General features: G+C 34.0%; 1 protein-coding gene across 1 annotated transcript in view; it reads left to right on the plus strand.

Moving 5' to 3' along the window:
• Gat (sodium- and chloride-dependent GABA transporter) overlaps positions 1–25,225 on the plus strand; it is a 159,959-nt gene that overhangs the window by 74,727 nt on the left and 60,007 nt on the right. Inside the window, exons 2-3 of the mRNA XM_090396893.1 lie at positions 19,317–19,448; positions 23,091–23,340. Coding sequence (XP_090253019.1) covers positions 19,317–19,448; positions 23,091–23,340 — 382 coding nt within the window. The remainder of the gene's footprint in view (positions 1–19,316; positions 19,449–23,090; positions 23,341–25,225) is intronic.

The raw sequence follows: 25,225 nt of genomic DNA on the forward strand, positions 1-25,225 counted from the left end.
GATCAGATGACAACACACACGATGTAGCGCCGTGATTGAGAACATCTTGAAATCCCCTTTAGCAGGATATCCCCTTGCGACATCCATTTAATAATGAGGACTTCATTAACGGATGTCGCCTAGCTTAATCTAAGCGCAGGGCTTATTAAGACGTTAAAGGGCACTTTTAATATAAAGAATCGTCAGCAAGTACTTGCAGAGAGAGGGAGAGAGAGAGAAGATTTGCTGATCACTGACATAAAACAGTACTTTTTGTTAGTGAAGAACAAATAAGGAAACAATTTGTATTTCATGATCGCATTCTTTTATAGCGATCATTCATTCATTATTGCAAAAGCTGACTTAGAGTCTTAGTTTGACGTATGGCTTGCAGACATTATTTCGTTCTGTATATATATATATATATATATATGATGAAAAAAGTTGCCTGTTTTAGTCTCTGGAGCAGAGATGCACTATACGTCTATAGTCTTTTGTGGGAAATTCACATAAAAATCTCAAGTACGATCTCTCTTGTTTGGATGTTGTTTTATTTATTGTCAAAATGCGAAAACACTGAATAATAAGAATAATCATGCAATCAAGAAATGATTAGCATTTAAAAGGCAAACATGTTATTACAAGTAGAAAATGTGATCGCTTGATCACTCGCAATTACTTGAGCGAGCACTTTTTCACCTGAAATAAGAACCGTCTCTCACCATAGATCTGTATAAAAAAAAGTAACTTGTGAGGCCAGACGTTTAATCTTGCTTATTTTTTCGACTCACGTAATGCATAAACAAGGAATTTATATTCTGTAGGAATGCAGAACTTGCCAAGTTTTTATTATATTATCCAAAAACGAATAGCGGTTATGTGTAAGATTTCGGTTACTAGTTTGCTAATGTTCATTTAGTTCTTTTTTTTTTTTTTTTTGAGGGGAGTGGGGAGAAGGAAAGAGTAGGCAGGTAATTTGTCTCTCACTGTCACCTAAGTTTAATAATTCTCAAGGCATGCATCATAACAGAGAATAATTAGTTTTTTCATTTATTTTTATTTTTTTAGGAGGGAAAAACCTTATTTTCTTGCCAGCCTGGTTAGCTGAGTGGTTAGCGAGTTAGCTTATCTGCTCTCCAACCAATAGGTCGCGGGTTCAAATTTCGCCGTGGACATGGATGTTTTGTAATTGCGTTTAGGTGTGAGATAAATTTCATCGCGAAAACCATCTTCATGCTTATTGAAAGTCTGAAGTGGCTTGAAAAAAGTTCTATGTCTGGTGTCTAAAGTAGGATTTTCGGACATCTGCTGAAAAAAAAATTCTTTTAATAAGTAACTAGAGGAACATCTTTTTCTCATTGGCAGGGTGATTAGCGCCGCCTCTCCAACCAACAGTTTGAATTTGGATATGAATGTTTAGGCTTGAAAATACTTGATGTTTGGTCTCTAGAGCAGCATTCCTATGAAAATAAAAAAATACAAAAATTTTATTATCGAAAATTAATAAAGACAAAAAAAAATCATTAATCTAAAAAATTGGAAAAAAAAAATGGAATTTTATATGGCTTCTCTTCTGGAAATCTATCTTCATCGAAGTTACCAAGAAGTATACAAGCCTTCAAGGGAACAAAATTCAAATTCACCAATTTAATCGAACTCAGAAATATCGAGGTTCGCCCTTGTGAACTTGATCAAGGTTCGCAACATGTGACTGCCTAAATTTCCAAGTCATTACACGTATAAATAATTTAAAAAAAAGACAAAAACGTACTAAAATTTGCTAATCAGAAGATTAGCAGATTTCTGATTAAATATTTCTGCTAGAAACATCTTTGTTTCGTGCAGTATTAGATACCAAGGTTTATTACATACCAAGTATGATACTTAGAGGATTTTGCAGACATTTAACATCATGTTAGTTCTGAGTACAGACTGTGGATTGGATACTGTAATCACCGAAATCACAGTGCAGGTTTATGAATACACAGAATTTTCTAGACGTTTCAACAAGATTTTTTGTTACCATCTCACAGGTGCCGTAATCTTTTCTCGAAGAAAGTCATGCTCTCTGCACAACGGAATTTATATTCCCAAAACTTAAACTCATTACACAAATTTAGTTTGCATTCGCATTCAGCTCATCATTTCAATGATGTTAGAGAATTGCATATTGAAGATATAACTCAAGTCATTGCCAGAGATTAAAATAGCATGTGATTCTGATGATCCCGAAATTTATTATTATTATTATTATTATTATTATTATTATAATTATTATTATTATTAGATTTTTATCATTATTATTATATTATCATTATTATTATATTATTATTATTATTATTATAAATTTATCGATTCTGATGATCTCGAAATTTATTATTTAATATTATTATTATTTTGTGTGTTGCTCAATGATAAAGAAAACCAAATAAATAAATTATTATTAGATTCATAAGAATATGAGATTTACTCACTTTGAACAGGCTTGCTTATACCTTTATCCTACCAGAAACTACTTTTTAACGCAAATTCTTTTTTGGGTTCTTTTCTTTTCTGAAGCATGCTTCTTCTTATTTTTATTCTGGTCTTTCATTACGAACTTCGTGCTATAAACCGAAATGGGATGGCAAACATATCTTTGCTTTAAGTTACCATGGAAACACCTGAATTTCTTGAAATATACACAACATTCTTCGTCGTGTGCCACACAACTTCGACTAGTTATGGTCAAATAATATTATAAAACAAAACAAAACAATTCAAGTAGACGATGATATAATACCGTATATAACATGAATATACACATACAGTATACAACATTTTAAATGACAAATTTTACGTGCTTCAACTTGCATTTTAATCTTCAGTTAATCACACATTACGTGATTACGAAAGTTGTTTGCTTTGGACACTAGAGGGAGAAAAAGGCAAGCGAATGTAACAAGAAATTAACCTTAACGAAAGATTGAAGGAAACATGAGATTTTTTCGGACTTCAGTTTTAGGTAAAGATAAAATAAATTACATTAGCGAAAGACATTGATTTCCTCCTCCCCCCCCTCAATCCCTGTGTAATGTTACCTGTACAGCCTTCTAGCAACGTTTCTAGTTCCATAATACCAGACTGTCAGAAGATAGTCCCTGAGTAGAATCTTTTTTCAAAGCTTTTTTTTTTTTTAACTGAAAAAAAAAAAGCTTTGAAAAAAGATTCTACTCGGTGACTATCTTCTGAATATTTCTTCTATTATTGAAGAAATAATAAGATATAGCAACAACAATTCTTGTGAATGATAGTTTGGAATGTAAAGTTTTTGTGATGGATATATAAGTTGTAAACCTTATAGTAAATTAGTACTGCGTTGGTACAAGGGTAAAACAACAGACAGCCTTACTGCTGAGACCAAATATGGGACCGTTTCAAGCCACTTTAGATCTCTGTTAGGCAAGACTTACATCTCAAAATGAAATTCATCTACCGCGTAAAGACACTCAAACATTTACATCCTATTGGAGAGTTTGTACGCTAAACTACTCGGCCCAACAGGCCAACATTTGAGGAGAAATAAGTTCAACAAGAGCTGCGCGTGGACATAGTATGAATCCACCTGTAACTCAGCACCTGCCATAAGATCCAACATTTCTGTAGTTGCAAAGTTTTGTTGTTTTTTTTTACCTTTTCTTAAGTCGTGTAGTGAAGTCATTTCGAAGTACTCTTCACTAAAGTGTAACTTCAACTTTGTAAACTGTTTTTTACATCACCGAGTGAGAATAATATCAGTATGTAAGTCTTGGATTTACTTACTATTTGGGAAAGTCATTTTCCACCCAAAACACCTCTTCAAGAATAAATAACCAAAATTCTCAGTCGTCGTATTCAATTGTGTTTCTTATAACTGCCAATTTCTTTAAACTGATTAAACGACTCAGTCGAGGTTAATCTATCAGGCTAATATACGAAACTATATTAGCCTGATAGATTCGCCTAAATTCTTCACAGGAATCGCTGACTCAAATTTCAAGTAGCATAAAACGTAATAATAAAAATAATAATAACAAGAGCTTATTTTGCTTTGGCGTTATTGACACCCATCAGAACTGGATAGACATGCATGCGCACAGAACTCTATGAATAAGTGGAGAACTATTTTATGTTAGGTAATTAGATGAGGCTTTGGATGACAGAGTGGAAAAGCGTATCCACAGTTCAACTAACAGAATTTCATGCCCCGGGTTAGACTTGCTTATTTAGAAAGAAATCTGATGTGGTTTGAAAAACTGACAACTTTTGGTCTTTAGAGCAGGATTATGGATTAGAGTCCACCCACCGTATTGATGTATTGCAGGTTTAGAAATTTTCGTGGGTCGGATTCCCATAAAAAGAAAAAAATTAAAAATCAACGATGTTTAAAAAAATCTTTCTTTTAAACAATATTTGTATTTAAAATACCAACCTTCTTTCGTGTGAACCTTGTACAGGTCAGAAGAATTAAACTCAAATTGGTCTCAATTCATATTCGATTTTTTAATTGGAAATTTCCTTTCATACAAATAATATCTAACGAAAAATTACAACACAAAGCAGATAAAAGAACGTAGATCCACACCAAAAAGACCATAACAGCCTTATAAGAAAAGTTTGATGCCTTATTCGATGTTTGGATTACAGCCAATTTATAAGCTGTTCGTTATGCAGTCTACTTCTAAACATGTACTTACTTTGCCTCAATAAATCTAGTACCCAGATACGCTTATTGTGGAAGTATGTGAAAATTTTATGAATTTCTTAACTGAATTCGAGACGTACAGAAAAGCACAAAAAGGAAACATTATGATGCATTGCTTTTATAGTTCTCTGTAAATTGTCCACATTGCAGTAATAATTAATACATTTCGCTTGTCCGACGTACTAGATAAGTTATTCATTTCAATAATTATGCCTCAATCATCAAAAGCGACAAATATTTATGCATACAAAATAATTCCAGTGAATAGAAAATTAAACAAAGTTTGTTTTTCTAAACCTGAATGAACCTGAAAAAACTTGAAGGTTTTTATCAATCTTATGTACTTCACCTTTGAAAGCACAAAATCGTATGGTATTTTTGCATAGATCTCAAATTCCAAGATTTGTAAAAAAAAATTAAAACTTTTAAAAAATTTTGAGAAATGATATTTCATTTTCTCTAAAACAAGTGATTTATTGCTGTTCGGCTGACGCATTTTTGTGAATTTCAAAAATAAGTGTGTATCATTTTACTATATTTGCATCCTATAGAGTGAGCTTTTAGTTTAGGTTCGAGGAAATATGTCCCAAAAAATGAAGAATGTTTTTTTTTTCTGTCTTGCGAATCTTGTAGAGTCGACTGTGGAGTGATTTCTAACTTTTTTTTTTTTTGCATATCAGATCAATGAAGAATAAAAGTTTAGCTAAGTTTGGCAAGAGGTCATTTTCATTGGATAACTATCCTTTCATTCCTAAAAGTATGATGTGCTTACGCCCTCTTCAAGGATTACCATAAAAGTGTTCTTCCCACATATTTGTTTCTTGCTGATGTTTAGATTGACATTGTGCTAATGAACAAAGTTATGGTTGGTGATAATCCCAATCCATTTTGAACATTACCTCCACTTCATAGGATAGTTTATAGGTGAGATATACTGTTAATGGTATTATTATTAGACCTCCACAAATTTACAAAAGTTGTCACTGGAGATCTCTTCTCTATGTTTGCCATACCGTTCCTTAAATTTTTCAAAGAATACCGTTATATGAATGACGCAATGATCTTCAGACTTTCATAAGAAAATTAATTGTTTCCGTACTGCCACCCTGGTAAACTTTCGGAGATAGCACTTGCCTTTTTTTCCTTTCGCGCCCTAAAAGATTCTTCCATGTTTAGTTTATGCAATCATCTCACGAACTGTATATCTCTATCGTTTCTTTTTTTTTTTTTTTTTTGCTTCACCTTTACTTCAACAATCCGGATAATAACTTGGTATGCTAAAGCCGCACTTTCTTCGTTATTTCTCAATTTTTCAATGACCAGAAGTGTACAACAGCAACACGTACATAATAAAAAGTTGAATTCTTGACTAATAAGTTAAAAACTAAACGCTCAGAAGATGCCACTACATTTTAACGACCATGAATTTTATAAAGTATTAAATCGAACTAACTCCAAACAAATATATACATTATTGCAGTTGCCTTTTTAAGCAAACTGGACAGTTTAAAAATGGGTCTGCAATAAAGTGTTTTAAGTAAAGTTGAGAATGACCATCCCTTAGTAATGTTTTTATCAATATTTAACTCGTAAGATATCATTTATTATTTTATATGAATTAAAAAAAATTACATGAATAATTGATAATAAGAGATTTCTGCTTCCGCTTAGGATAAACGATTTCGTTAATCATTCATTACTCTGATTTCAAAGCCAAGCCTGAAATTTCGGCGGGCAATGTTTGGTTGAATAATTCTGTAAAGTATAAATAGCGAATCGAACTTTAAATAGGTAAAATTTTAGTTATAATGATTATTGCAGTAGAAATAATCAACGAATCTATAGAGCACTTAAAGATGCACTATGTTATGTATGTGTCGCTCGTAAAATTTCCTCAAAATCACTTTAGGATCTTCTGATAGTCACAAAGACAAGCAGAGACAAGCATATTACTTAATATGGCAAGCTGTTCACGTCGTTAAGCAAGAATATATTCTGATTAACATTTTTGTGATATGTTCTTGTTAATGATTCATATATACATATGAATTTTATTCCTTAGTTTAAATGTCTTCCCCCTTCTATTACTCTAATATATTAGAAATGCCTTGCGCTGCGAAATTATAATAACATTCCCTTCAAATGAAGTTGGTAAGTGATGAATTGAAACAGCTGTGTAGCATTCAGCCAGTTGCAAACTATTTACCAAGATAAATGTGTTATATTACTAGAAGCCAGTGATCTAAAGTATATAAAAAACAGCAGCATGTTAAATAAACTGCTTATAGTATAAGCATAAAATAGCTATAAATTCACTTGCTGTGATAATAAATGTAATAATTAAAAAGAATACTTTGATAGAGGCTTCATTTTTGTGATTTCCTACGATTATCCCCATTTTCTGTATAAATTATACAGTATAAAGCGAGCGCTCTGTAATCTGCTATCACAGATATATCCGTTTCACTAAGAGTTTCCCATGTGGAAAACATTTTCGTGAAAATAAGACCAAGAACTTGGCTTAAAATGTAATGAATGAAGGAAAGTTGGTAAGTGATGAAAAATTCTTCCTGAAGTGATGTTGGTCACACAGAACCAAAACCGTTCGTGTAACTTAAAAGCCTAACACAGCATCATTATGCACTTTATTTTAGAAGACCACATAAGTGCACACAAGATGGGAAAAAAAACGAATGCTGAAAAACAAACCTTCCTTCTGCATTAGACGAAAATGATCCGTGCGTTTCTTCAGTGTTTCATCTGACCCTATTTTTAGGCTCATCGCTCCTCTCAAAATACTAGATAATGTAGATAATGCAAAGGATGGTGTGGATGGCATGCATCAGTAAATAAGCTAACGAATCAACACACACACACACACACACACACACACAGAAATTATTATGGAGGGTCTTCATCACGAGAAAAATTGGAAGTACCAGTAAGCTGAAGGAAACGGAATTTAGTAAAGAATAATTATGAGACAAACCAAGAGATAGGCGTGCTGGATCTTGTAACTGAATCAGAGGATTTGTTTATAAGTAAGATGGCCACACGATCACTCTCATGTATGGCATAAGAAACGGCACGGAAATGGGGAAAGTAATGCATAGGAAATGATCAAGGGATTTTCGAGGTATTCAAGGGATTTTTGATGAATGTTGATTGTTGTTAACAGGATCAAATAGTTGAATTACTTAGTAATCACTTGATCACTTTCCAAAGGTGCATTAATCATCCACGAAGAGATATTGTAGTAACATATTTGCCAAAAGCTGATGTATAAATAGACGTAGATGAGGTAGGGACAGAATCTTAATGTGAATAAAACTATGCAATTAGATGGGATGTCAGCTTCTATTACGAAAATGCACTAGGCAGTGCCTTACTTGACCAAATTATTTGCGTTTCTGCTATGGTAAGTTTAATTTACAAGGTGGCAGTGGAAAGATGAAGAAATAGATCCATTGCAAAAAGGAGGCTTCAGGATAGTGGCTGTCAAATAACTAATCGATCAATATCTCAGGAGTGGTGGTAGTCAAAGTGTTGGAGAAGGTAGTGAATCATAAAATTCAGGAACAGGTGGACAGTAAAAAGTTACTCTGTAAGAAAGAATGGTTTTGTGATCAGTACGTCAGAACTTAATAATGTAATATAATAATATATTATAGACATCTGTTACTTTAAATAATAAAGTAACAGCTGATTTTAATAGAGAAATAGCTTCAAGATGATACCGCTGTACTTTGCAATGGCATTTGACAGGACCACATGGAACTCCGTTATATAAATTGGAGAAAATCGTTTGAATATGAAGCGGTTGACATGGATAAAAGGGAGGCTGATGGATACACATTGGAAAGTAGATTATGGAGCCGTAGAGTTCAGAAGAAGCCATATGACCGGCAAGATGCGAGAGGAATCTCTATGTGACCACTGTTATTTAACTTGTACATTAATATCCAGTTCTTTGCTGATTATGTAAAACTGAAGAGAACAATAGTTAATAAAGAGATATGTCAGGATGATTTACATAGACCAATAACATGGGCAAGTGAGAATGGCATCAGTTTCATGTGACAAAGTGTGTGTGCGTGCGTGTAACTTCTTATTTATTTCTACATAGTCCGGAAACCCTACTCTAGAGACCAAACATGCAACTGTTTCAATTCACTTCAGGCCTCCATGGGGTCTCACATCAGGCGATGAAATTAATCCCCCCACCTACAGACAACCACAAACATCCATGGCCCACGGAGTGATTCGAACTCGCGACCATTTGGTTGGAGAACTGATACGCTATTAATTTATTGAATCTCGGTTGGCCGAGTACCCACTCGACCAACCAGGCCAGCTAAATTTTGAATGAAATGACTTCTAGATGCGTAGGAAATACATTGATAGAACTGAGATGGAGAAATTTAATGAGGATAGACTCATTAAATTTCAGGTTGCTGGTAGACTGCGTTTTCAAGTTCAATGGACATATTGCAAATGGCTAGATAGCTCATAGGATTACTGGTTGTTGAAGAACGCACTCACAAGCAGAGATAAGGAGATTATTATACCTCTTTATAAGGCTGTGATACAGTCCCATCCGAACTATTGTTCATGCACAGATGTGTCAGCTTCGGCTTTCTTGGAAAAGACGGCAGAGAATCCAGAGGAGGGAAAACAACATGGTGGAATGCTTATTAGGATAAATTGAAGATTTATCAGTTGCAGAAATTGGTTGCTAGATAGGAAAGACGGATTGATAGAGACATTTTAGTTACTTAAATGGTTTTATAGAATTGAGAAAGGAGAATTTTTCAGTATTGACTAGTGCAGAGAACTAGGGTTCATCCTTAGTTTTCAGAGAGTAAGAGTATAGTTAGCGAGGTGTAAGGACTAGATCTTTTATTGGTTTGAAGAATGGTGAATAAATGGAATGATTTCCAGAATCAGCTGTGAGTATTTTGGCCATATATGAGTTGCCCGAAGTAATAGCTGTGCGCTTTGTGATTAGTACTTAATAAAATGTTAATTAATTTCTTACATGGAGATGCCAGTGTAATAATAATAGCAAAACTTTAACCCCTATTTTTAAAAAATGCCCTAAAATTATATTAATTAAATTGAACTGCCATTAAAATATTAAAGTTACTCTCTGTTGCTAAAAAAAGCCATCTGAGCAAGTGCCCGGAGACCATGAGGTATCAATTTATGATACTAACGTTTCATGGAGTACTCGTTATGACTTCGACACAACTACGAGTTTATTATATACTCAGATTATTATTATTATTATTATTATTATTATTATTATTATTATTATTATTATTGTTTGTTTGTTTGTTTGTTTGTGAAGATCCCAAATATCGCATTCTGTTGAAACTCATCATGCAGATGATTGATGAATCATTGATAAAAATATATCAATGGTCTTCGTGCATTTGAAAAACCTAGCAACGTTCTGTAAACATTAAAAAGGTGCCTTTGAATGCGATAAATAATTAAGCTACAAAGTATTAAATATCGTTGATACTCTTGACATGAACACTGATTAGCACTGATTAATGATAAAACAAATGTTCGTCTTGCATCTGAAAATATACTATGGCCAAGATAATAAATACCAAGACTAGCGTTATGGAATCCTTTAAACACTTAGCTCTCTGCATTCTCTAAATTGCCTTCTATTAGTAGGGCAAACCAGTCCTGATAGATTAACTTCTCAGGGAGAGTACGAGTCACGTCGACCCACTGAACTCTAGAACTTTCGTGTAACCGCATCGTTGGTAAATAGAGTGATGCTTCAATTATAACCGCAGTCTCTATAATGGGAGTCATGTAGGTAGCAAAATAACGTTAGTATTGCAAAATGATACGAATTTACTCATTAAACCAAAAAAAAAAAATGGGTAGTTTCAACATCCCTTTCCAACTATTTAATGCAAGTGAATGATACCATTATTCTGAAATGTTTTTTTTTTTTTTAATTTTTTTTTTGTTTATTATGGGTCATTCGATTCTAATTTTCACCATAGATGGCGCATTATTTTCACATAAAGTATTAGTATGAATACAATATTTCGATTCGAATACAATAGTGGGTAATAATTTTATACTTCATTAAATTTCAATTGGTATTTCCTTATTCCAGAAAAAATTAGAACGAAATGTATAACTTTTATTAAATATTTTCCGATGACTGAATATACAAGTATTAACAGGAGATTCCAATAACTTGATTAAATTCGAAATTAAATCCAGACAGTGCTTTTTTAGCTACCCATGCAATTAAAAATAAAATCATCGATACTGTGATTCATAATAGCTGAGATTTTATATAAATTATATATTCTTCATTAAATTCAAAATTACACCTACAAGTGTAATTTTGACTTTAATGAATTTAGGTATAATATTAGTTGCTATACGATTAAAATGAAATCGCAGATACAGAGTGTACTGTGATTCTGGATAATTTATAATTGATTCCGCTCAGATATTTGTTTATTACCACAAAAATCACAAAAAGAAATAGCTAGTGTTTTAAAACTTTTCATGAAATAACATCACAATTCTGACTAATTTCACATTCAATTAATAACACTGTAATTAGTGCTTTATTTTATCAAATATTTAAAAAAGCAAAGCGGTAATAAATTAAGATTTCTGAACTAAAACATAGCAACTATGGAGTTTTTTTTTAATAAACTCCATTTAGGTTTTTATAATAATAATAATAATAATAATAATAATAATAATAATAATAATAACTAGTTTTGATATATCTTAACAAGTCACTAATTCGGAATTATTTTATAATTATATATTTGATTCAATTGGTTTCAATTTTTGACGACGCTTTATTTCCATGCATTCAGATATTGTACTTTGGGATGTCTTTACATAAATTAAGCTTTGGTAAACAAAGAATATTGTCTTAAAAAAAGCAAAAAAAAATGTGTTTTTTTTCATGAAAAAAATTAGTCTCTGTCTATGAATTGGTACTAGCTGAAAATGATCTAATAGCATTTTTTAAATAGCTATGGATTCGCTTTATTTAAATACCTAGCAATATTTTGACAAACATTTTACTAACTTTAATAGTAAGTTAACAATAATCACTCCATATTACGGTTATAACTGCATTCCATCGACCCTAATGATCTCACCCTTTTCTTAAAATAAGTCAAATTAATAATCACTAAGTTACCACCACTTCGCGATTATTTCGGATCGTTAATGCACGATAAAAATGTGGGCCTCATTTGGTCTGCAATCTTCTTACATAATTCGTGATTACCAACGTCACGACTTCACACGTTCTTCGATTATGTCACGAACAAACCTTGGAGGTATGGTAGCTCCTGTGACAGGACATCACCTAGCAGGCCGTCAGTAATTACCGATACGTGTCTGTCGAGTCGGTTTCTGGGTAACATGTGCAGCTGTCATACTCCATCCTGCGCGCTCCGTTTGACCAGGAAGCTCGCCGTCATGCATGAAGAATCAACAACCTTGCAGTACACTATAGAGGAAAGTTTGAAGTCTGAAGTAGAAATAGGAAGATGGGGAGGATGGGGGAGGAGAAATATCGTATCCGAGTTAACACAGTTCGAGCACTCCGCGAAGTGGGCCGGCGGGAAACGTGTGTGTGTGTGGTTAAGTAGTTAGTTTCACTTGGAAGTAACTAAATCAATGTTTTTACCCTGACAGACGTGTTTCAGAGGCCCGCAACCACGAACACGAAACAGCTCTAAACCTTTCATCAGTTATTGCTGTAATGTGAAGCGACAATGATGTTTAGAGTCCCAAACTGAAACAGTAGTTTGACATTGGTGTAGTTATTTTGGTCCGCATGTATGTTATCCTACAAATGAGCTGCCGAAATAGATATTACTACTATGGAACTCGTTCTCCTGTTCTGGATTTTCTCAACATTTCTCAGTCAACTGACAACTGATTATTAACATCTGCTCACATTCCATTCCTTTGGCTGATGTTCAATAAACATACTTACGACTATGGTCATTAGTGAAGGATGGCATTACTGGAATGACATTAAGGGAAGAGGATCTGCGTTAAGTAAGGACCTTGGGGAAAGATTAACAGGTCGAAAAGATAAGGTTCAATGTATTAATTACTTCCTAATGTTTTGTTGTTGTTCATATAACAATGTAAGGGCGTTATGATTAATAGGAGGAGAAATTTAACAGCATTCTGCTATCGGTACATCTGTTCATTCTCCTAACTTTTTCATACAATTCTCATATCTATGGTCTCCAGTCTATCACTGTTTTTACAGATCTGATATTTTTTACCAACATTGATCTTCACATTTAATAAGCCGAAAGGCTTATTAAATGTGAAGATCAATGTAGCTTATTAAATTAGTAATTAACATTAAATATAGGAGTACACCACTTCGGCAATTCGATAGTAGAGGTATGTAAGTTCATGTTCACTTAAAACCTTGATATTCCAGGTCTACCTACTCACTGATGAGACCTCAAAAAAGGTTGAAACCGGTCTGGGTAGTGATCTCTTCTCATAATATAAAACAATATATATACATCTCTTAGGAGCTGGCTTTTCCATTATGAGAGAATATTAAAGTTAGTGAGGGAGCTTACTCCACCTTTGCATGAAGTTGCCCTGGTGTTGTACTACCAAAGTGATCATTTACACTTGGGCCTGCCGATAGTTTTTTCGGCATGAAACTCTATGGATTTCGATGGATTTCGATCCGAGTTTCGCACCCGGCTATTAAAACATAAAGGGATTTACCATCCCCCTTTCTATTGATCTTCACAAGTTCAAATTGGTTTGAACACACAATCCTATATACAGTTTAGTGTTTGATAATGTGTCTGTTGTTCCATATAAATGTATTCTAATATCTCATCGCCATTCTTGTCTCACGAGTGGTTTTACATCAAACATCTTACTGATAAAGGAAGATTTTTCATATTATAAGTTTCAGTTTTAACTGCTAACTACTCGATATGTCTAACTGACATAACATCACCACAGAATTTTGAGTATTCTTTCTCCTTCTCATGTGCCTTTTTCAGACAAATAGAGATCACTGTTATATTCCCATGATTTTTCGATTATCTGTCTTAGTGAAATTCTGATCCTAATAATCTCTATTTGGCCTGAACCCAGCTTGCTCTCCTCTCTCTCTTCGTTTATTGGAAGACACATATTTATATGTGTTGAGTAATTTACAGGTAATATTAAATAAAGCGAATATTTCAAGTTTGTCACCTGGCGGATTCGCTGACTGATATATTTTTTGCCACTTGAAAAACCGAGTTTTCGGCAGAAAAAGTCCTTCACCTCCATATAAGATCGTACTTAAATTAGTCAGAAAGGAATAGAGAATGTTTTTGCCTGAATTAAAGAAACACTTATTTTAAAGACTGACTTTCATTTTTATATGAGACCTCTGCTCCCAAAAGGTTGTAAAGCTATCGTGCGTTGGTATTGCTAGTGGATTGATGATTGGATTTTTTTAACTGATAATTTTAACTAGATGATCTACTCTACAGACTAAACATGCTACTTTGAGCCATTCACTTTGGGCCTTCAGTAAGTAGATTTATCACTCACACTGAGCGATTAAAATCATTTACCATATGAAGGCATGCGGAACTGGAATTGATTTTGACGAAGGCATTTAAAATATTTTTCTTCGTCTTCATAACTGTGTTTGTATTGTATTGTATTATCTCTTCATAATTAATCATCGAGAGTAAGAAATATTTCGAATTTTACTCTCAATCTTCTGAATGACTTTGATATGAAGTGTGAGACTCTTCCTAACTAAATTTTTCTCTCTTAAAAAACTTGTTCCGTATAGATTTTTTTTTTGTGTGTGTGTGGGGGGGGGGTGCTTCGGAATTCCGTTGATGGAATCAAAAATTGTAGTCCAACAGTGAAGAATGTAGTCTTAATATTTTCTACTCACTTGAATGATTGGACTTTTTAAAATAATAATAATAATAATAATGATGATGATGATGCCAGTCTAGATGGAAATGTCTTTTTCGCAAAAAAGAGAAATATTAGAAATTATTGGGATACCCCTATTCGAATCAGCCTTAATTACGTCTTCACTACGACAGAAAACAAGACCACAGACTTGTGTGAGTGCGCGCGCGCGCACACACACACACACACACATAAACTAGAAAGGTACTTAAGGCTGTCGTCAATAGAGGAGTCCGACAAGAACACGCTTGACGAAAGTGATAAAGACCAACTTTGCTCAAAAATCGACCCTCCTGCCGAACGAGAACTTCCGTCATTGGGTCTAACCATGACGACGAACGGCGCCACGATCTAAGTACGCATTCGATCGGACGTCTGCACTTGCAGACGATGAAGTTATCGCCCGTGATATGCGATGCTTAAATTCGCTCGCTCGTGAGGTGCAGATAAAAAAAAAAAAAAAAAAAAAAAAAAAAAACTCGTCTGTAATTATGTAGATATCACTTTTAGAAATTTTCTGCGTGTATATGTACGCGCGCGCGTAAAAGAGAGACTGACAACGAAACAAATATCAAGTTTCTTCTGTAACTGAGAATCAATCACCTTCTTTTCACATTTCCATGCCATTATGTGGATGTGACAGTGCAAACTGGGCAATCAACTCCTCTTTCTCTCTCTCTCTCTTGCCCACTTCTTCGCACAGCTGCTGTCTTCCTTCTAACCACTGTTTCTTTATAGTTAACTTTCGTGTGTTTCAACCATTGCGGGTTAAACATCCGTTAGCTCATCCAAACTAATGGAGCAACCGAAATCCAAAATTATATTTTAACTAATGATGAGTTAAGTTTTCACTTATCGAAATGCGGGATTTCTTCCTCCAGAAAATGGGGATTTACACTAGGAAAAATCAATAACTAAATACAATAAAGAAAGAAAATGCTGACAGACATAAGGGGATGGAAAGAGGAATTATCATTATCAAAATACAGATTTATTAAAAGTTGAGTTTCTTAGTCATAACTACCAATGGGCTTCGTACTTGACAGTATCTGAACAAATGACAAATGCTGTCAAATAAACTCTTTACTGTATTAATTCCGGCTAGAAGATTGCTTTCTTTATCTGTCCAACAGCTTTTCCTTCCTCGGCTATATACGTTCAATGTGGCATTAGTAAATAGCATAAGAAAGAGAAGTCGAGCAGATAAAGCAAGCAAACTCCCAGCTAGGATTAATGAAGAGCTTATTTGACAGCATTTTTTTTTTTTCAAATCAAATATTATTAGTTAAGTTTCTTATCATGTTTTTTTTTTCTTTCAAAATTATATTTAACATATCACAGGTATAACCGAAGAGCAACAGTTCATCAGACGTGCAGAATAGCTCAGTGCACAATTTTATGGCAAACAACATCAATATACACCGAGATACAGAAGATGCACATAACAATATGAAATATAAATATGCACACTTTAAGAACCGATGTATCATCAAATCCACCAAATGAGTACACTAAACAAACTTTCAGTATTCTCATAGAAGTTCTCTGATCAGGTATAGTATACTACCTATGTATTTAATTTTTTTTAACATTTGATTGATTATTATTAAAGGCTTTGAGAACTCTTGTCACGTTTCTCTGACAACTCTCATATGGCTTAGCAAGAGTTTTCAGAGAGGAAGAGAGAGAGATAAAGCCACCAAAATCTTGCCGGTGAAACGTTCTTTAATGTCCTCTGATTCTTTGATAGCTTGCACGACATTTCGCTCCAACTAAAACGAATCTCAAAACTGATAAACCCATATTGTGGAAGGAAGTAAAATGTAAAGATTGACACATCGTTGAGAGAATATCGACTAGTGGTAGGAAGTCACTAACTCTTGACAGAATGTTTCTGTTACGGCATGAATTTTATTTCGTTTTATTTACTTGTACGATGGATTACTTGGAGAGAACTGCCAATGTCAACATCAGGACTCTCTCTTTGCGTGTGTAGTCTTTTCAGTTACTAACATGAATTACAGAAAGACAGTAATCCTCTGTTTTGATCACAGACAAGCTATTCTAAAGAGCGTGTCATCTGCCGCGATAACAAGTCCCTTGAGAACAAACAAACTGCTCCAAGTCACTCCTATTGTCAAATGGGCTACTGCATACGTCTCTCTTGAGATATTTCTCGGACCTGATGCCACTGCAGTTATCTGCTGACAGCACTTACTGAATGAGTACTCAGATCTCTCTCTCCGCATATATACATTTGGTATTGTATATATTATTCAAATTAGGACGATTATTTTTATTCTCATCAGAGACACGAAGTATCTCTGATGAGAATAAAACAGGAGTTTTATTCTCATAATAAAACTAGGGTGAAACAGGATAAAACTAGGGTGAAACCAGAATAAAACTAGGGTGAAACAGGAGGAAGGTTGGAAAGAAAGAAGGACTTATGACCATTTTACTACCTACTTACCTATAGATTTTGTGTTTAACTGCCTATAGATTGTACTTTTTAAGAAATGCATATGAATAGACGTAGTTCCGTACAACAACAGCAGAGGAGATGAACTATTTGGGAAACATTTGTTCAACAACTTTAGAATGGAACTGTGAATAGGTGGTGGTGGATCACTGCACGTGTCACAAGTCATTTAGGGAATTATTGATTTCATTTCTTTTGAATAAGAACCTTGAAAATACATACGTGTGTATACGCGGTAGGACTGAAATGAATCTCCGGCGACAAATTGGTGATCGATCAATCTAAATGCTTTCTTCTGACTAACTCAAGAATTTTTAGAGAGAGTATTATTCTTAACCAATCTTCTTGTTTTATATTAGTATCTTATCTTAGCACACGTAAGCGATAATAGTTTACGCGCGAAATTTTTTCACTACTTCAAGAAAGATTATTAAGGATCCTTACTTTCTCATAGTCAAATAGCACCTAGAAAGAGTCGACATGGACAGGAGAATTTACAGAAAATGCAACCATCGGCACTGGAGAAGAGCTGCAACTTAAAGAAGAAGAATAAAGAAAGAAAGAAAAAAGGAAGAAGTCTTTCAATGAGTACATTATGTCCTCTAGTCGCTTAGTATTATTATTAGCTTGACACTCGTTTTGAATTCGAGCTTGAAGTAGTTTTCAATTTACTATTTCTCTATTAGAGAATAACAGATCAAAGATTTAAGGAGCTTATTAAGAAGCCATCAAGGATAGTTTTTAACATTTATCTTTATATTTAAAATGTAAATTCCATCCATGAAATGCTGCACACCTACCTTCCGTTTAGTATCGGTGTGAGATAACAATTCGCCAATCTAGTCCATCCCCGCTGTAAAAATGAAACATGATATAAATATATATATATATATTTTTTTTTTACCAAGTCACTTCGGTCTCCTTCGAGTAGGGTTTATACCTCGTGACGAAAATCGTCTTCTACGTGAAAATAATCGCAAGCATGCATGCCCAAAGAGGGATTCGAACCCAGAAAGTGTTGGTTGAAAAGCGGATAAACTATTCAAAGTACCAAGCTGGCAAATGTGCCCAGCATGGAGAGAATTTGCTCTAATCCGCAAGTTTTCAGAAATTATTTGTCATAAACAATTTCTAAAAAAGATGAGCTAGATTTTAAGAAGGAAAAGAAACTAGCTGTTTCTTAATAATTTCGTTACGGGTATACTTTGTATGCAAAAAAAGAAAATTCTTCCTATCATTTTTTAAAAATGATTTCCTCGATAACTGAATCATTCGTTTCGAGAATAGCGCATTGTTCTTTTCTTTCTTTTATTTTTAAAAGATTTGATAAGCTTCCGCTTTTTTGTGCGATCTTCACTTATCATTTGAAATATAATATGGAATTAAAAATTGATATTTTATGTAATTATAGCCGAATCTCATTTGAAATGAAAGGTAAAAACTGACACTTCTAACAGATGACTCCTCTCTCTCTCTTACACACACACACACACACACACAGTCACTTTATTTTGGCATTATGCATTTTTATACTTTCATATAATTTCACGCTCTTCTTATATCTAGTTTCTCACCAAACTTGCCAACACCATCGTTTCTCCTCTTTCCTCTAACCATGTAAGAACAGGAGTCACCACTGCCAACTTCAATTTCAAACCGTGTAACTCCAACGTTTCTTCTTTTTTCTTCCTTCATTCCGTCCACGACTGTTCTTTGGAAGAGCCTCTCCCATACCGTTTTACCTCACGAACACCATCCCACACCTTTTTCAATAACCTGTAAATAGAGTCCTTCTTTTTCCTTAACTATTTTCTCACACACAATGAGTTGTGCTATAGGCTTTGTAGCCTTTCGTGTTGGGGGGGGGGGGGGGCATCAATATAAAAATAATAAAAAATTTAATATCAATAATATAATATCAGTCATGATGTGCTAATTTAGAGTAATCTTCCTTTATTATTTATTTATTTATTTGCTTGCTTGTTTATTATTAATTCCCCATTGTATTACAGTAAAAATATATTTTTTAACAATTTGTATTACATTCCTAAACCATGATTTACTCGTGATGTTGTTCCTTTCAAACTGTTTTAATAACTTTATTAAAACAGTTTGAAATATATAACCTCAATTATTCTCTTATAGGTGCTTTCCTTGTTCCTTATTTGCTGACCCTATTCCTTGCGGGAATTCCCACCTTTTTCTTGGAAACCTCATTAGGGCAATTTCTCAGTATTGGGGGTTTAGGAGTTTGGAAGATATGTCCAATATTTAAAGGTAAGCACTTCTCTTAGCTAATCTTTATCAAATAAATGTAATGTCTTCATTTTAATTACATTGACGAAATCGAAATAAAAAATCATTTATCATTATTATTATTTATTATTATTGTTGAAAAGAAAATGGATGGATATAACCTATTGATACCTTTGTTTGCACGTGAAGTATTTTCACAACTAGACTACTTGTATTCAGATACTGATGACTACACATTAATTGCTTTAGCATTGCATAATATAAAGCACACTTCCTTTCAAACATGCATATTACTACGCCTTATGGGAAAGGATCACTATCCAGATCAGTTTCAATCCATCCTTGAAGGCTCATCAGTGGGAGTTAGATCGAGAAAAATACCAAGGTTAAATCAATACAGAAGTCTTTCTTTAACAAAACTTTCTAAAAAAATTCACTTATTTATCTCATTTTACTTATTGAGTTATTTGTACATGTATTTGTTTTTGTAAGAGCTGAATGCAATATTCTAATTGTTTAGAAAGCTTTAGCACACGCTAAATCAAATGTGAAGTCACGATTTCATATTCGTCCCAATCTAGCAAAAGAAACGTTTGGCTAGTATATAAATATAATAGCAAATAAATAAATAAATATTATATATTTTTATCTGATGATGTACGTGAAATTTCGTATTTTCCGAGGCAATAGTAAATGTGAAACATAAACTTCATTATTAATGAAGGTGACCTTTATTGTGGATTCAAATGATATTGAATAGTGTGTCAGCTAATGGTAGACGTTTTGATGTTGTAAATGAACTCGTGCAGGTCAACAGCGCGTTGATAATCTAACCAACGTCAGTGTGTTAATTAACCCCTGAATGTAATGTCCACAAAGCATCACTCCACTTGTAGCTACTATAATTATCTACTCAATGAGTGAATGGACAAAAATGGACAAATACACTGTGTGTGGAATGAGGATGGTCTGATGAAGACGTCATGAGTCTGCAGAACCCAATCAGCGTATTATACAGTTAATCGTTGCTTTCCTGATGCTTTTATCGCAACAATTATCAGCAGGCTGCAAATGACTGGACGGTTAAAAACAGCAATTATTGTACAAGTCATTTACTTATCTGTATTTTTTGTACGTAACTACAGGATGTTTTCAGAAGAGACATCCTCAAAGTTCAATGTCTTTTCTAATAAAAAACATCCACATCTCCTCTCGGTATCGTCTCCTCTATTCCAGAGTCTATCAAGGAATCAATAACTCGGAACAAATAGTCTTATCGACGCCTCCTTCAAAAGATATAGAGATCAGCGTACACCCCATTTACCTTCCATTATCTCCTACTTGACAATCGACTACGCCTGCGCAATTCCTGTAGTATATGAAGAACGCTACAGTGAACCGGGAACATTTGAAAGTCGAACAGATGCGGACAAAATGTTCATCATCCATCTTTGGTATAAACTCGCATAAAGTGATGGGCAACAATGTTTAAAATGTGAATTTTGTTGATATTTCTTTACTAGGTTTTGTTAATCTGTATATTTTTACTCTGCCTTTGGAGTATCATGAAGGCACAGAAATATAGCAAATATGAAAAGCAATTGTTTTATTTTTAAATTAAATTTTTACAATTATATGCCGTGTGGCAAAATATCACCTACTGTATTTCACGTGCACTTTAATTCCACAAACAGAAACATTTTGGTGTGGTGTCCACGATTATGGAAACCACACCACACCTAAAGCAGAAGTTCCAGTAAATGCTGATAAAGGCATGCGTTTATTTTGGTCCATTCCTACAGCAAAATAATAATCAGTTCAACCGAAGTTCTAACTCTATATGATTCACACGCGAATATTATGCTGTCTGATATAACCATTGCACTTCCATTTCTTCGAACAAGACAAACAGATCTTGCAATATAACAGGTGTATTATTATACCAATACTAAAACGGGCAATTCCAATAGAACCACCACGGCATTTTCAATTTAGAATTGTCCCGAATGGCACCATAGTATAACATGTTAATTTTTCGAACGACAATAAGGCTACTAGTCCCAAGCTTCAAAATAGCAACTCTGTGACTCCACCTAGCAGATGAGTGATAATCCAATCTAGTAAATGATCTCCTGTCAGCGACTATACCCAGACATCCATTTCACATGAAAACTTGGTCATTCATACCGCCGTTTATGTAATTTTATTTATAATAAAGTCAATATAAAGTTATATTTTATCAAATGTCACTTTATTTTTACTTGTGACACGCTCATTATAATTTCTATCGCAAGATGGTGACGCACAAAACGAGTACTTAAGTAAAACAAGATAGAAGTTGAAAAGAAATTCTTCAACAGGCGACTCGTAGAATGATTTGAAGCAAAAACTGTTGAACATTTGAAATAGCTCATCCGACTTTAACGAACGATGTGATTGTTAGCGTATGTTATACCGTTCACGAACCAATAAGAAAGTCATCCCAGAGAAAGTACTGGATGGTGTAATCGATAATCGAATCGTTTATTGAGAAATATGAAGAACCCACACACACTCAGTGAAATTCTTTTGTTTGGGTCATGTGTTTGATATAAATAGCATGAAAAAAAGTTATAATTTATTATTATGAAGTATATTTTATAATAATAATAATAAATATAATAATAAATAATAATATATTGTGTGTGTGTGTGAGAGAGAGAGAGAGACGCAAATAGTACTGAATTCAGGGAAAACAAAATTTTACGATTCTTATAGGGGTATGTAATTTTATTTTATTTCATTATCCCTTGCTAACAGTGTGCTAATATAAGCTCTAAAATTAAAATGAAACTTAAATTCTTGACCTCGACCAAAGCTGAAATCACAATTCATACATCGGAACCATTTCTTCAAACAGAAGAAGATAATCTTATCACAATCGTGTAAAACCCTTTCAGAATCATCTTTTAGACTTCAGACTTCTAAAGATTTACAAGCATCGCGTGACCGTCATACATCACGAAACAGTGTACTAAATTGAAACGGGTAATAAAATGCTTGTAGAGACACCATGCAGCTGCCTCTGACGTAGTTTTGAAGAATTTAAAAGAAGGTTTTATTTAAATGCTTTCTAAACAACTCTCCTTCACTAATTTAATGAAAGGAAGTCTTCTTTGACTGGAAGTAAGCATAAACATTCAGGAATAGACCAATATTAGAACTATACAGCACTATAGTCCATCGGCTAAATACACCAATACATGTTTGCAACAGTCTCATCACTTAGCAGGAGTTCTCATTCATTCCGTTGATTTGCTCTGGAAAACACAAATGTCGTTAAGATGGTCTCCAATTGATTCATGACTTTCTACCGCTGTGTAAAAGATGAGTGACAGAGAAGGGATAAGTATAGAAATTTAAATATTTTACCACATATATTTACCCCCCCCCCCAAAAAAAAAAGAATTCCTTTATGAGAATTATCCTTTGAGACATTCTATAGCGAATATCATTGTTTAAATCGTAGCAGAGTCCAGCTGTCTTCTTTCATCAATCAAAACGATAATTTATCCACACCATAATGTTTTTTTTTGTTTTTTTTTTAATACGTTTTGTACATTTCTACTTGAGATTCTGTTTGAAAAGATGAATTTCTGACGAGTGATATTGGTTTCCATGCAGGTGTCGGATATGCAGCAGCTGTCATGGCTTTCTGGCTCAACACCTACTACATCGTGGTGTTGGCTTGGGCACTTTATTACATCTGCAACTCCCTGACCTGGGACGTGCCGTGGAGAACTTGCGATGGCTGGTGGAACACACCTCTATGTCATTCAGAATATGACAGGCCTTTTAACTGCACGGGAGCATCGTGTTCTACAAATGTCACGAAGTTACAGAATTACAAGAGCCCCGTGAAAGAATACTGGGAGTAAGTAAAAAAGATTTATTATTTTAAGTGTCGCGATTTTATTATTTCTCATAAATATTAGTAATGATAAGTATTACCGAAAGTCTTAAATCCATTCATGTTTTAAGCACTCATTATGAGCTTCTATTTTAATTTTTTTTTAATGTGAAATCCAAATATTTTACAGAGCACTTGAAATTCTTTCTAAATGCATTCTAAGTATTTAAGAAATACTTGAAGTTTTCTGTGACGTTATTATAACAATCTGTAAGAATCCCGCGACAATCCAAAACAAAACGATGCAATCCTCCAAAAACTTTTATCTGCTAATGACATTGGGACGAGGACTGTTCACGAAACTCGACTGGAAAGCTCTTATGACATAAAAATTCGTTGTTTTAATTTTAAATTTTGTTTAGTGTAAAACTGTATTTGGATTTGTAGGATTAGAATTTAGGATGATTATCAGAAAACTGTTCAAAGGAAATATTGGTTAACTGAAAGTTGCGTTCTTTCTTCCCTTAAAAGGAAAAAGAGAGAGAGAGAGAGAGAGAGAGAGAGAGAGAGAGAGAGAGAGAGAGATACGCGTGCGCAGAAACGGAATATATTAGGTTCGTCATGACTGTTTGTCTGTCCATCTGTTAGCCGGTTGGAAACACTATACTTATTGAACAATATGGACTTTTCAACCGAAAGTGAATTTGTTGGTCACATAAGGAGGTAGCAGGATTTCCCTGTCGGAAACTTCGGATCTTCATCACGCAAAATAAGCAAACTAACAGGAAGAAAGAGTACGCAGTTAGTAGATAAACTAATTGGCCTCCTACTCTTAGTCCATTGTTACATTTAAACGCGCCGATCAGTTCGTTTGCAGGGACACAAAGGGACAAAGCGTGTCGAAATTATATACTTCTATACTTCAGTATAGAAGTATATAATTTAATAATATAATGTAAGTATATAGAAGTATAGTCGGATCAGTGTAAACAAGATTATGTCCGTGTACTTCAATTTTCGCTTTAGTCGGATCTCTTTTAATTGGCAAAATTTGCTTAGAATGATTCAAACTGATAATCCCGCACCAGTTGAATGGGCATCAATGGGCACAAGAAATATCAACAATCGAAAAATTCTACTTTTCAAAGAAAAGGTAGGCTAATTCAAAATAAGATTATGTGTATGTACTTATGGAAGATTAAAAATCTAAGAATTCTTTCCCTGATGGATGGAATCCTTCGAGTAACGCCGAAGTCGCCTGAAGAAAGGCTTAAAAAGTTTGCTCTATCTTGTGATTAGAGGTGATCCTATAAAGAAGGACGTGGAAGCTAATCGGATGCCTCTCATCGTGGATTTAAGAGTTCTTTGTCTACATTTGCAGATGACATCAAAGTGGGAAAGGTTAGTTAATCATGATAAGCAATGATTATTACTTCAGGCCAGTTCAACGACGATATTTCATTGCTCTGAGAAATGGCAGTTAAGGATTAACAACTTAAAATGACAAATTTATGTAGACATTCTATTATGTGGAGAAAGATAAACTCAAAATAGGAAAGATGAAAAGGAAACTCGGAATAGTAGTACAGACATTTCAATAAGAAATTTTCGCTGCCTTACTGCTAACCAATGTCGAAAGTCAGCCAGGACGGAAAACAGGATTATTTTTTCATTAATTTGCAGGGTTAGTAGTACACTAAAGAAGGAAAACATAGCAGATTAACAGCCAGTATGTGCAGCACGAGTATGCGAATTAGACTTTGATTTTTCAGTTTGCAAATACTCGGGGAGACAAAACATCAGAGCAAAGATAGGGAGAATTTCATTGAATTATATGATTTTTTTTTTAATTATCCAGGAATTTGCATACCGGAAGACATTTTTTTAAACTAATGAATGAGGCATTGTA

Source organism: Typopeltis vanoorti, chromosome 1 (genome assembly GCF_054136105.1).
Source record: "Typopeltis vanoorti isolate ZY-2024b chromosome 1, IOZ_Tvanoo_1.0, whole genome shotgun sequence".
Classification (NCBI taxonomy): Eukaryota; Metazoa; Arthropoda; class Arachnida; order Uropygi; family Thelyphonidae; genus Typopeltis; species Typopeltis vanoorti.